The 13,561-nt window shown below is 37.5% G+C and overlaps 1 protein-coding gene across 1 annotated transcript in view; it reads left to right on the top strand.

Annotated features, from left to right (window-relative positions):
* Positions 1-752: 752 nt before the first annotated feature.
* Positions 753-13,561, top strand: part of LOC139732667 (syntaxin-12-like) — a 25,160-nt gene continuing 12,351 nt past the window's right edge. Inside the window, exons 1-6 of the mRNA XM_071643517.1 lie at positions 753-799; positions 2,515-2,653; positions 10,733-10,816; positions 11,375-11,444; positions 11,998-12,097; positions 13,555-13,561. The exon at positions 13,555-13,561 is cut by the window's right edge and continues 131 nt beyond it. Of these exons, the coding sequence (XP_071499618.1) occupies positions 2,590-2,653; positions 10,733-10,816; positions 11,375-11,444; positions 11,998-12,097; positions 13,555-13,561 (325 nt within the window). The 5' untranslated portion in view covers positions 753-799; positions 2,515-2,589. The remainder of the gene's footprint in view (positions 800-2,514; positions 2,654-10,732; positions 10,817-11,374; positions 11,445-11,997; positions 12,098-13,554) is intronic.

Genomic DNA, 13,561 nt, shown 5'->3' with positions numbered 1-13,561 from the left:
AAAATCTTCCTCTTGCGGAAAAGGGTTGCCCATCCGACCTCCAACACCCCCCCCCCCCCCGCTCTCTCCGCTCCCTTGCATCTCCCAAGTTTTGCTCCCCCCTCCCCCGCATCGTGAAAACGGATCGACGCCCCAGCTGCCACATCAATGGCAATCGTATTAATTAAGGGCCTATCAGAGTTGGAATGAATGTACAAATTGTATTATAAGTCACTATGTCAATCAATCAACTGTTGGAGATGTCAAAATCTAATGTTCAGTAAGAATCACTGAATATTTTAAAAGAGAATTAATTGAAATACATCCTCATACACCAATAGACCTATTCCTATAAAAAAAGAAATTAATGTCTTCAAATATTATACTGTCTTTGAATATGCAGCTCATGCAGAATGGGAGTATATAGGTATAATGGACCATTTCGAAAACAATCAATGGCAAATAAAGGGAAATGGATAAAAATCGAAATTAAAGGGTGCGGATACAACATACATGTTGTAGGAATGTGGATCCTAACTTTGCTCTGTGCTGCGTGTAATCTCACAGATTCATGTAGGAGGTACAAAAAGCGCACTGGTGTGCTGCCCTTCGATCTGTGTCGATATTTTCATGGTGGGCGCATTATCTAAGGTCGAGATAAGTGGAACCCTAAGGTACACAACCGCACACAGCTGCTGTACATGTACAGTGAGTAGTCCAACGTACGGGCGGACAGAAACTTACATGCCAATTGAATGACCAGCAGATCGTATGTTATTGTTCAGCGCTGCGTTGAGGGGCGTATTATAGCAGACTTCTGGTAAGATTAACACTTCTATTTCAGAAAATGTCGGCAAACTGTTATATTTATCATTTATGTTTTGTGTAGTAAGTAAAATTGGTTCTCAATTTCATGGGAAGTTAACAATATTCCCTGTTCGTAGGCATAATCGTACATGATTTGGACGCGATGACAATTTTTGTAGTGAGGGGTGGCACCGGCATGCGCATGCCAGCGTACACAACACTGAGTCAGTGGAGACAGACACGGACTGCTCGATCATCATGCTCCTAAAGTTATGTTTCATGGCCGATGCTGACGTTAGCAGAGACTCCAACCCCAAGCACCTTCTGATCTGGAGATTCTCCCGCCCGAAACCCCTAGCAAACGGGAGACTCCAAGTTGATGTGTGCGAAGTTCCTAGGATTCTAGGTGATCTCTGGTGCTGTCTAAGGCTTATTTTTTCAACATACGATAGAAATAAGTAAGAAATCCTTTCCACCGGGAGACACACAGTCAGGGCGGGAGAAATCAAATCTCAAACGGGAGAACGGGAGATTGTGCAAAAATGGGCTTTCGGCGGGAGATCTCCCGTCGAAAACGGGAGAGTTGGAGTCTCTGCGTTAGATGGTTAGATCATCAACATGACACACGGCTATTAGTAATTACGGGTATTTATGCATTACATGTTATTATTACCCATATATAAAGGTAGTTTTGCCAGGCAATTGTAAATTTAGTTGGTATTTTGAATGTCAATAAAAGATGTCACGTGACGTTGTCAATATTTGCTGTCAATCAGAAATGTAGTTCCTGACGCAAAATTTTGCGCACGATCTTGCCTTTGAAGTTCGGAAACAAGTGCAGAATACCCCATCACATCGTTGCATGCGCATGCAAGTGTGTAACACAATCCACATGTAGTAAATTTATCTCTAACCAGTTACTGTGACTAGTGTCAGTAGTGAGTGAGTGTACAATGTAAATGTCCATATTTTGACGCTATTCATTTTTCGCGCAGAGTGCAAAAACTTGAATTTGCGCTGCACGATTGTCAACTCATTCAAAATGTGCAGAGAAAATCGAGAAGACATTTCTTTTTCGCACCGCAAAAATTTGTGTGTTTACAGTAATCAGCATGTAGGCTAGGCTAACTGCGACGGTACCAGCCCCAACGTGCATAGCGGCGAGGTCTCCGGGGCTACATGTAGGCCTACTGGTCACAATACCGTATCACTACGCTACCCTGGCCCTGCCCTTAAATATGTATCATATATATAGTGACACGTAGGTATTATAAATGCACAAATGCATGCACGCAGGCACATTCGGCTCATGATGGGTATCAAATCCTTTCTTAAGCCTAACTTCAAACGTTTCACCCCCCCCCCCCCCCCCGAAAAAAAAAGGAGATGCAAGAAAATGTTCTACATTTGTATGATGTTAACCTTCACATACATACACTGTAATTATTCTAACATTAGGTGATTTCCCCATATTGGTGTGATCTTGCCTATAGGTCCCCCCCCCCCCCCCCCAGCAATATTGCCAAGAGTGTATGGGACTGTGAGTGCATGCATCCATGACTGTAAGCTTCTAAGGCACCAAGGGTAGGGAAGTGTAGTAACTGTAGAGTGGTGTGGAAAAATTAGTCGGGGACATTATTGTATTTTACAAAGAACTCTTTCCAAGCAGAGAACAGTTGCCTGTCATCTCAATGCTTGAGTCCCACCATATTCTCCTGTTTGCTGTAGGAAACATTGTTGCAGCTGGAGGTGCGTGCCCTGGACCATTCTGTAGGAGAGGAGCAGAAGTGACTCACATTCACCATGTCGTTTGGGACGGGAGACTTTGGGGGCTCTGGTAACAGCTTTTCGACTTACCACGGTAGCGGTAAATTTCTTGATTTTCTATCCCCAACTGTGTTCTTTCCTTCTCACGTGTGTGATGGTTGGTACTCACCTTGTGGCAAAGTGTCTCCTGCAGAATGAGGTATTTGCATGACCCCTATTATAACTCCCGCACATCCTATCAGAGGCTCATATCAGATGTTTTAGAACCCATGTCTTGAGCCACATTCTATTGGTAATTTTGTGTCATCTAACTGCTGCACGTACTTATCTTGTTGTATTGTGTGATTTGTTGATTTGTTTTTAAACTACACATATACAAACGTAGATTGTTGGATTGTATTTTCATTTTGTCTACTATTAATTAGTGCTTTGATACTCACTGCAGTCATGAAACAGACTTTGTCAATGTGTATCTGCTGAGATATATGCTTTTAAGAATCCCTGACATAGAGAAACAGAAAGAAATGTACCAGGTACAACAAAAGTAAAAAATCAGCACAAAGTACAAGTTTTTGTTGTTCTGTTTGTCCCTTTTCTGTCAGTACTTTTATACGCAGTTAGTGGCAGGATCAAAAGTGACTATTCTATGCTAATTAAAGACAAGGCCATTCTTAGTGCCTTTTTTAAGTGACTGGAAATGGTGAAAGACTTTAATTTTCCTCGCTTACATGTGAGATAAACACCCCACAAGTCCATAGTCATAGTCACAGAGATGTAAAATCTCAATAATCATTTTAATGTCATGAAGTGAAATGAGTCTTATTCAGTATAAATTGTCCTAATACACAATGTGCCCAGTATGTCTTTTTGCTTAAATTGAACAGAAGAATCTATAGATGAGAGAAGTATGTTTTGGGAAATCAGAGAAAAAAAACAACTTTGAAAGTCAGTAGTCAAAATAAGAGAAAATAATAGTGATAAGGGTGATATATGATGATGATAAGAGTAACTAAAGCTACAAGTTGTGTAAAAAAAAAAGATTATACAGATTGTACGTAGTAACTGATGTAAAATATGACTCGTATCTAAAGTGTAGCATGACACCCATTGTGGGTGTGTGTCATGCTGATCAATAACTGTACTTGACATTTGTCAAAAAGAAAGTGAGAATGTCACTGTAAGAAGATCAAAGACTCAGCGCCAAACTACATGTACATCTGCTAACGCTCCGTCCCAGTGACAAAACACCTCTAGATGTTTGCTCGTACCCCTTTCATACTTGGCAGATTTCACCCGAGATTTCCAGGGAACTTGCGGTTGACGCTGTAAGTGTGAAAGGCATAGCATGTACACCTCGCGGGTAAAATGCTGGGTAACTTTCCAGAAATCTTACCCTCTAACCATCACTGGTAAACTAGCGGGTGTCCGCATGAGCTCCCGGGTGGCAATGTTGCAGGAAAAAAATGATGAGACTCGGTTGAAAAGTGAAGATCAGCATACCAATCTTGGGGTCGTGTTTGCGCATGCGTCATTTTTATAATGTGTACCTGTACTGCAGAAGAGTGGGCAAGAGAAATACAAGTGGGTGCTCGTTCGCTGGTATGAAAGAAATTTCTTGCACTATTTTCACCTAAGTCACCCAATACGCATTAAAATACTGAGTTTTGTCTTCAGATGTGTTGTTGTCTACAGGTTCTGGTACATTGTAGGTTTACAGAAAAAAAAAAATCATGTGAGTAATATGAAGGGCTTCATGAGCCAGGTTTTAAAATCTAGTTTGAAAAAAACAAACAAACCAGGGAGGTGCTAGAGAAGGAGAGACAACCCTATTAAATGCTCTCATTTGAAGTCATGCACGCCACCGCCGAGAAGTTATGCGTTCAACTACAGGTGGAAACCAGGTGCTTTGACAAAAGAGAGCATCAATAATTGCGACTAGCTCTCTCACATCTAGAAATACTTGCCCCTACTGCAATTTGCTCTCTCTTTCAATGTGATGGTAACAATGAATTCGTGTACCTTGAATTGGAGCAGCAAATCAAAATACAGTGTTAGTAAAACTGACAATTTTAACAGCAAATAGTTTAAAAGCACGCTCGAACACGCTTTAGTGGAGTACTTTATTTGAAAGATCAAAATATACCAGATTTCAAAGATTGAAAACTAACATGCGGAAATGTGCGCATTATAGAAAAATATTAGGTTTTTAACAGGTGCTAATTTTCATTTCATTTCGATTTGCACACTACGAAGAAACTAGAAATACATGTTTATAATATTGAATTCTTTCCTAAACTATACTAAATCAATTCGAGTATTTCATTTAAAACTTTACGGTGAAATAAAGCTTGTAATTCAACGAAAGGTGAAATGCGCTCTTCGTCTCCGAACTTCGTCTTGCAACTAGAGCGGTGCCGAGCATGACTTCAAAGCGTAGTGGAATGCTAGACATCCCATTGTAACACCTTGAACCCAAACATGTGTTTGCATGAATTACGAAGAGTTGCCACTCCATCTCTGTAACACCTCCCTGAACAAACAAAAACAAATGTTATTTCCAGCTAGCATGCAAGTGCTACCTTGCTGCACATATAGTACAAGAAATTATCACATGTGGGAATGTTGCTGTGTTGGTTTAAAAATCCTTTTATTATTGTAATGTACATAAAATCAGAAAATACACTTGTAGGTTGGAATGTGAAAAAACTTGAAAGCAAGAATTTCAAAAAGTATCTAATGTTTGTATGATTGGAGAAAAATGAACATAAACAATGATATGAAACATGTAGATTGTATTTGTAAGATTAAAACCACCATACAAACATGTTTGTACAATGTACATCTAGGTATCATTTGTACGTAGAAAATCATAACTTTGCAATCTGGTGCCTTATACATATAATACACAATTCAGTTTATGAAAACTTGTTGCTCAATCTTTATACACTAGATTAACAGTGACTTCACCCTATTGTTACACAGCTGACGTAATTGAAATTTGAAAGAATCATTTAAATATTTAAATAAGGCCATTACATTGTGCCGTTTACTGTACATACACATACGTTGTAGTGCAAAAGTGTACACAGGCATGTGCCGCATTCCGGTGCTGTATTCTGATAAGTGAGTGCTTAGCATACTAATACTGTAGGCCTACTAAGCACTGGCTGACGTTGGAATTTACTCACCGACCAAAGTACATGTATTTCACAGAGTGCAGACTGTATTGTGTACCTCGGTAGACAGTGAGTATGATGAGTTTTGAGATGAGATCATTTCCACACTTAGCACGCGTGTGTAGAGTAGCCCAAAGTGATCACTATGCATTCTCTTTTAGTTTCAAAAGTGCATGGTCCAATCGTATACAATGTGTACATGTTGCAATAATTGGTCATTTGTTATGATTTAATGCTTATGAGTCAGAGTTTGCATTCTCTAGTAGCTCTGGAAGCCTGCCAAATGCATCTTCAGCCTGGCTCTTTCTCTTTTAAGGTTGAAAATATAAACAACAACAACAAAATTTGTTTATAAATCTACTTATTCGGCAAGCATATTTTATAATGACCAAGCAGGCCAGTGTTTTGACAATTACTTTTTGTTTTAATATAAATATACAATTTTATTGTTGTCTTTGCTTTCAATATATTATGCTTGTGCAGTACACTTTTGGTAGTCATAAGGGCTTTTTATGCTTGCACATTTTTGCTTAGTCCCGTACCAACGGTGGGGCTAAGGGGGGGGGGGCCTTAGCCCCACCGTTGGTACCGGACTTTCCTTAGCCCACTTACTGTTTACACTTGTTTTTGCCAAAGTGGGCTAGCCCCACCGATAATCCCGTACTACATTGTATCTGGCCCTGCAAAAAAGCAGGGTTAGCACCGCAATTGCGGTGCCGAGCAAGCGAGTGTAAACAGAACGAAAAAATAATCCGGGGCTAAGCGACGGAGGCGAAGTCCGACCCCCACTGACCAATCAGAAACGAGGTAATCAAGTGCTGCCGGTGCATGCGTGTACTTGTACAGTGCACAGCATAATTATGAATATTCAAGTGGTTTGGAAAGTACGGGACTAAGAAATATGAGTGTAAAAAGGTCAGTTTTCTCTTTAGCCCAGGACAAGAGCTTAGTATGGGATTTATTGGTGAGTGTAAAAAGCTGAAAAAATTGGTACGGGATTAACGATAGTCCTGGGTCAGAGAAAGTACCGTACGGGGTTAAGAAACACAAGTGTAAAAAGGGCTTTATTGACTTGATTCTAAACCTCTCCTTCCCAAATCGTTCACATGTTTTTATGGAGCACTTTTCACTCTTAAAATATGTAGGCATACATTGTACAGCGTAGATTGTATACCATACATAATGGTGATATCAAAGTCGAGTTGGAAAATATTCCACTTCCTGGACTGCAGTTTCTCTGTACCGTCTTCTTTTAATGCATGTACAGTTATTCTGCAGTGTATTAAATGTAAACTTGAATGCGTCATTAGTTTTGGGTGGTTGTCTTCCCTTTTAATAGTGTATCTAGACATTAGTTGATGTGCAATGTACATGTCATGTTTTAAAAAGGTGTGCATGTTGTGTTCCAGTCATGAGTACAGTATTTTCAGCGTGAATTTTCCGCTTTGTACAAGTTGTCTATTGGGATGTGTGTGTGTAGTTTTCTCCCTTTCCCAGATATACGTATGTACATTGTATCCATCACATAGCATAATACATGGATGTGATGACAGATCTTGTCCCAATTTGCATTTGGATTGCCAGTTGTGCACTCAGTTTGGCATTCAGCAGTGTGACATCTGATATCTTGAAGTCTTTAGAAATGTGATTTGATTGAGGCCTATTTAGGCCATTTTTTCGGCAAAATATAACACAAAAACATATAATAGTGGCGTTCACAATGAGAGCCAAGCAGCCTTGAAAGCATCTAGTGCTTGTGTTGGGTTGCCTACACATGAATATACTATATTACAATAGCGACATATATTACATGTACAATTGATTCTGTGTGAAATCAAGTAAATAAACATACCAATTGTAAGCAAAATACCATCACACAAATACGTACATGTATATTATATACACTCACTCACACACACACAGCACACACACACACATTTGATTTCATTCATGCTGATATTCCCTTAGGACTGACACTTCACGCTATGCTTTAATTGCTTTATGAACTTCATATTTTATTGCATCCATAATATACACACATAATATACATTTGTAATTGAAACTCTTTCCCTGCAGTACACAGTGTGTGTATAGCATGTGAATAAAATATACCATTTCACTTAAAACAGAAGTGTGTAAGTACATGTACAGTGTACATATACTGTAAAAGTGGATATTTTCGCGCAACTAATTTTTCGCGCTCGGCCGGATAAGAAGAGTTTCGCGTGATTTTAATTCCGCAGTATCAAGACATCAACTACAGAATCATATGGCAAGCAGATATATTCGCGTGCTTTTATTTTCGCGCTAGTTTCTGATTGCGTGAAATGCGCGAAAATTTCAACACCACAAAAATTTCCACTTTTATAGTAATGATAAACTCACTGACATTGAGACAAAACTAGTGACAAATGCCATTTAAGGGTTTCTCGATGTATCTACATGTGGGTAATTCCATGAAGTTGGGGCAGTGTCCATGTAGCATCGTGAAATTTGAAAAATACATTTCAGCATAACTCAATATTAATTATGCTATACATTTATTGTTTGTAGGCTTTACATTTGCATTGAGGCCACACATTTTCTTGGAAACTTTGTGCCATTCAGACTCAATTTTGATGAAGTTATTAAACAATATGTAACGGTGTCCTGTAGCATCGTGACATGTCCAGGTAGCATCGTGATATTTTTAAGAGACAAATTATGGCAATTAGCTTGACCTTGATGCAATATGCATATATACTAGATTAGTCAGAAAGCTAAATATGTCAAATTTCCTGTACACAGTTTTAATTTTAAAAGAAAATTACAAAATGTATCATGATGCTACGCGGTGTCCTTTTTTGTTACATTTGGTGGACACCGCGTAGCATAGTGACACATTTTGTAATTTTCTTGTATCAATGTAAGACCGTGGAAAGGAGAGTAAAGATTTTTAGCTATCTGACTAATTGAGTAATTATGCATATTATATCAAATTTTGGTCAAGCTACAAGTAATTGCATTAATTTGTCTTTTAGGACCAGATTTTAACTATCACGATGCTACATGGACACGTCGCGATGCTACAGGACACCCTTACATTTTTTAAAAATAACTTCATCAAAATTGAGTCTGAATGGCACAAAATTTCCAGGAAAATGTATGGTCTCAATACAAATGTAAAGCCTATAAACAATATATGTATAGCATAATTAGTATTGAGTTATGCTAAAATGTAACACTTTGTGCCCCAACTTCATGGAATTACCCACGTACGTACTGTTACTGATTGATCAATGCTGAGATTTATTTTTGTGTTATCTTAATCGACATGCCTGACTGATTACAAATTCAGGTCAGCTTAAAAATGAAAGTATGATGTGAATGGCTACTCATTTCCATAAGTTCTCAACTGTGAGTCATTGGAATGTGATGTACCATGGAGCTGCCAATTACTATTCTCTTTCCTGAAATTTGTTTGGCATGAAAAGTAGAGTTGTTTTTTTTTTATAATTTGCTTTCTATTTTTTTCTTACTTTGGTTTCTTTCTTTTCTTTTCTTTTTTTTTTTGGGGGGGGGGGGTATTTTAATATGCAGGAATTGATAAGTTCTGAATTTGTCACGTGTGTTTGTCCTAGTAATGGTCAAGAAAGTTTAGGTCTGAAAAGAAAAAGCAATTCGATTAAAATGTAATTGTGTCAGTTCTTTGAGTGTGATGGAAAGGTACACTTTACTGGTTTAATAACTGTACCATTTCTGAAACTCCCAACACTACTGTGTGCTTTCATGATAAGAAAGGAATAGATGAAGTCTGATAATTTGCAAGAAAGATGAGTTTAATTTAGTTAATGATAATTTGCAAGAAAGATGAGTTTAATGAATTGGTAGAATCCTCCTGCTTTGAGCATTGCTATCACCATTATGCCATCTCCCCAAAATAGATTTGACACAAAAGTCACACTGTGTGGAGGTCATTCGCAAGGCAATGAGTGATTGCGAAAGAGGCTGTTTGTGTTCAACAGTAACAATACATTGTACACACAACTTGTGTACAATATGACCTAATACTGTATGTGTCACCCAATATTGTACTCTCAAACCTTTAATGTGGAGGCTGCTTTTTTTTTTTCTGGTCATCTCTCTTTTTTGTTTTCTAAACACATGGGAAAGCACCTGTGTAATAGTCATACTGTACATGTATTAGTGTACATGTATTTTAAAATATTAACCAAGTTATGTACCAGCTTGCAATCTGTCTCAAAATCTCCAGTTTTGCTGTAGTCAATTATACTATAGATGTGTTTCCACTCGATCATCGAAAGAGTTCTTGAATCATTGATTTGATAATGAATCAATTTATGAATAATTGATAAATTGATTAGTACAGTTTATCAATGAATCAATTTGTGAATCATTAATAAATTAATTACTGCATTTTAAATATATTACTACCATGTGCAAAATTTCTGTGCTTCTGCAATCATGTTTGTTTGTGTGTCTTTTATCCCATTTGTGTTTACATACTTGCTGTGCTATGCAACAGTTACAATGTACATTGTATGTCAAGTCTTGTAAAAGTAAGTTCTGCAGTAGAAATTCAATAACTCTCTAATCTATTTCAACCTACAGCTTCTGTACATCCTGTAATTTGAGTGTAAAAGTCTACCATTGCTATTCAACCATTTCTTTACTGTGGTTACTGCATTTTTAACATATATAGATTTGTCCACCTATAGCTCTATTTCCAAATTGTTCACATCAAATTGTTTCATGAACCCTTAATGTGAAGATGGAAAAATCATGTAATCAGTAAGAGTTATTGGAATGAGCCATGCCCTTGAAAACATTTTCTTTGATAGTGCATAGAAAGTGGATCTGAATGGTGTGTTGTTGCACACCTAATATTGATATCATGAAATTGCCCACAGATATTTAGATATCATGGCATTATGAAACATTTTCATACACTATGACACAATGAACTAATGTTTCATTTCCTCCCTCAATATTTAATGCCACAGCTGGTAAGAGCGGGAGTTCGCAGACAGACTTCAATCGCCTCACACAGGGAATCGCAAACAATGTTCGGAAGATATCACAAAATGGTGAGTTTGCTTCTTTCTTGTCAGGCATCGTTTATTACAACTTGTACACTGTATGCATGGTCTTGTTCTTTCACATTTCATGATAACAGAGTGAAATAATGGCAGTCAGAAAATCAGTCAGTACTATACAATATTTTTATGACAGTCTACTCTTTACTTATCTGAGTTCATGTAAATCATTAATCTTGTCAGTGTCGTTATAGTGGGATGTTTGTGAGATGAAGAGTACAACGTAAGAGTTTTGTAGAGCTAACTGCTTCATGATAGCTTTCCACCAAGATTACTTTAGTGAATGCATGACAATTAAATGATAATAAAAAAAATGACTCTTGGTACTCTTTCCTGATATTTCTAGTTTGTTGGAGCAGTGTAGTATTTGTAGATCCATTTCTGAGTGTAGCTGTTCTGGCAGTGAATAATCACTTTAGGTCCCTTTGATGTTCTACTACAATGCAGCAATGTTTATATACAAAGTGTACTCAAGTGTGTGGGTCAAAGTTCATTTGTGTACAATCAGCCAGACTATGTGGCCCTTTTTTTTTTAAATCTTCTACACAGTTCGAGAAATTGAGGGTTTCACAGCTAAACTTGGCACGCACGAGGACAACAAGATGCTTAGAGAGAAATTGTAAGTATTCAGGATTCAAAATCAAATAAAAACAATGATGCAATGTTCACTGTATGTGCTACCTGTATGTGTGTACTGCAAACAATTGTTATTTACTGTAGGTGTATGTTTGACAAACCTGAGGAAAACTTTGGATAATGGATTGAAATGCTCATTTTTTTGAACAGTGGATGTAAAACTTGGCTTGTGTCATTACTTTCATTTTGTCATGGCATTAATTTCTGGTCTAAATTAGATGAATAGGTGATGAATCATTTAGAATCCTTAGTTTGAAAAAAAAAAGGAATCACAAAAAGACTTTGTTTCAGTTAAAAGGAAAAAAGAATTCAAGAAATACTTCCTCTAGATGTCAGCAATGAAATTGCAGATATTTTGAGTCGATGACATATATTTTGTTCCGATGTCCAATATGGTATTTGTATTATGTCAATGCCACTCGAGAGAGGAGGTTTTCCATGGCTTCCTTTATTCTTGCCTTGTGAAAGACAACCCATCAAGTGACCTTTAACCCCTTCTTGTTCCACCCCTCCCTCACTTCTTCAAAATACAACAGGGATGAAAGACAGCACTACACAAACCAACTGGCCAAGGATACAAATAAAATGCTGAAAGATCTGAACTCCATTCCACCCTCTTACAACCCTTCAGATCAGGTGAGGAAAATGAGAACTCAAATGTCAAAGATTTATGTCACAATCCACTCATTTTTATAGTTAGCTTTTAATTAAAGGACAAGTTCACCTTCATATACATGTGGATTGAGTGAAGGCAACAATATTAGTAGAACACATCAGTGAAAGTTTGGGGAAAATCCGACAATCCGTTCAAAAGTTATGAATTTTTAAAGTATCTGTGCAATCACTGCTGGAGGAGAAGACTACTACAGTGTATGATGTCACATGCGTACAACAATATAAGAAAAATAAAAAGAGAATTTCACAAAACTTGACTTTTTGAATAAAGTGCACATTTCTTCGACATGTTACTGATGTATGTTAGGGGTAATATTATTTCTCCTGACATCTGAAAGAGAGAAGTCGAGTGTCCTTTTATTATGTGAGAATATCTTGAATTTTCTTTATACTTCCTTTATATAGTTGTACTCATATGACATCACAAGCTATAGTAGTCTTCTCATCCAGCCGTGACCGAGCAGAAACTTTAAAAATTCCTAACTTTTTAACGGATTGTCCGATTTTCCTCAAACTCTCATTGATATGTTCTACTAATATTGCTGCATTCACTCAACTCACATGTCTATGAAGGTGAACTTGTCCTTTAAGAAGGTTAGTCAAAGGACCAAAACAATGAGCAATGTACATTTGTATGAATATCAGATATAGAAAACATTGAGCAGTACTTTGTATATTTTCACAATTTTTCATAAACAGTGTTGATATAAACCAGTCACCACCACATAATTTTATTAGATTAAATGATGACAACATTGCCTCACATGATTTTTCTTTGGTTTGTATTATGATGTGCAAAATATTACAGAAATCAAGATTTTGATTGAAAGCTTAGCAACTGCGACACCCGTCCATCTTATGTCACCAGTGCTGCATTACTACAACTCTCCAGTAATTTGATGCAGGAGAGGTACTTTTTTCTAATCCTGTAAAATTCAGCAGTTCCACTTATGGCAGTCTCGTGGAGTGGGGAATTATCACCTCATCAAATTTTCATTTGAAGATTTTGACAAGTATCACACGTTTATGAAAATGTGAAATCTGTCATAATTTGATACTCTGCATCCAGATTTAATTAAATTGCTGCTACTGTTTTGTTTTTGTTTTTGTTAGATTCTCATCAGATTTTACCTCAAGTGCCATTGTACTATATTGAAATATGTTACAGTATCATGTTGAAATGTAGTATTATCAAAGTGACCGTTGTTATTTTGAAGTGGCATGCAACAGGAGTTTTCGTCATTCATGAGAGAACGATGCTGCCTGTCTCTGTCTCATGTACACCCAACGGTCCATCTATCACTTTCTCTTCCTCCCCTTCCCCTTCCCCTTCTCCTCTCCCCTCCCACTCCACCTGCTTCCTGATGACACTGGACACCACTTTCTCATTCCTGCCTTTGTGTGTCTCATGTGTGCAGAAGCAGC

Source organism: Diadema antillarum, unplaced genomic scaffold (assembly GCF_040938485.1).
Source record: "Diadema antillarum isolate AM-2024a unplaced genomic scaffold, OU_Dant_1.0 seq00000442_RagTag, whole genome shotgun sequence".
NCBI classification, from domain to species: domain Eukaryota; kingdom Metazoa; phylum Echinodermata; class Echinoidea; order Diadematoida; family Diadematidae; genus Diadema; species Diadema antillarum.
Note: the sequence above shows the minus strand (reverse complement) of the source record. Positions and strands in the feature narration are given on the sequence as shown.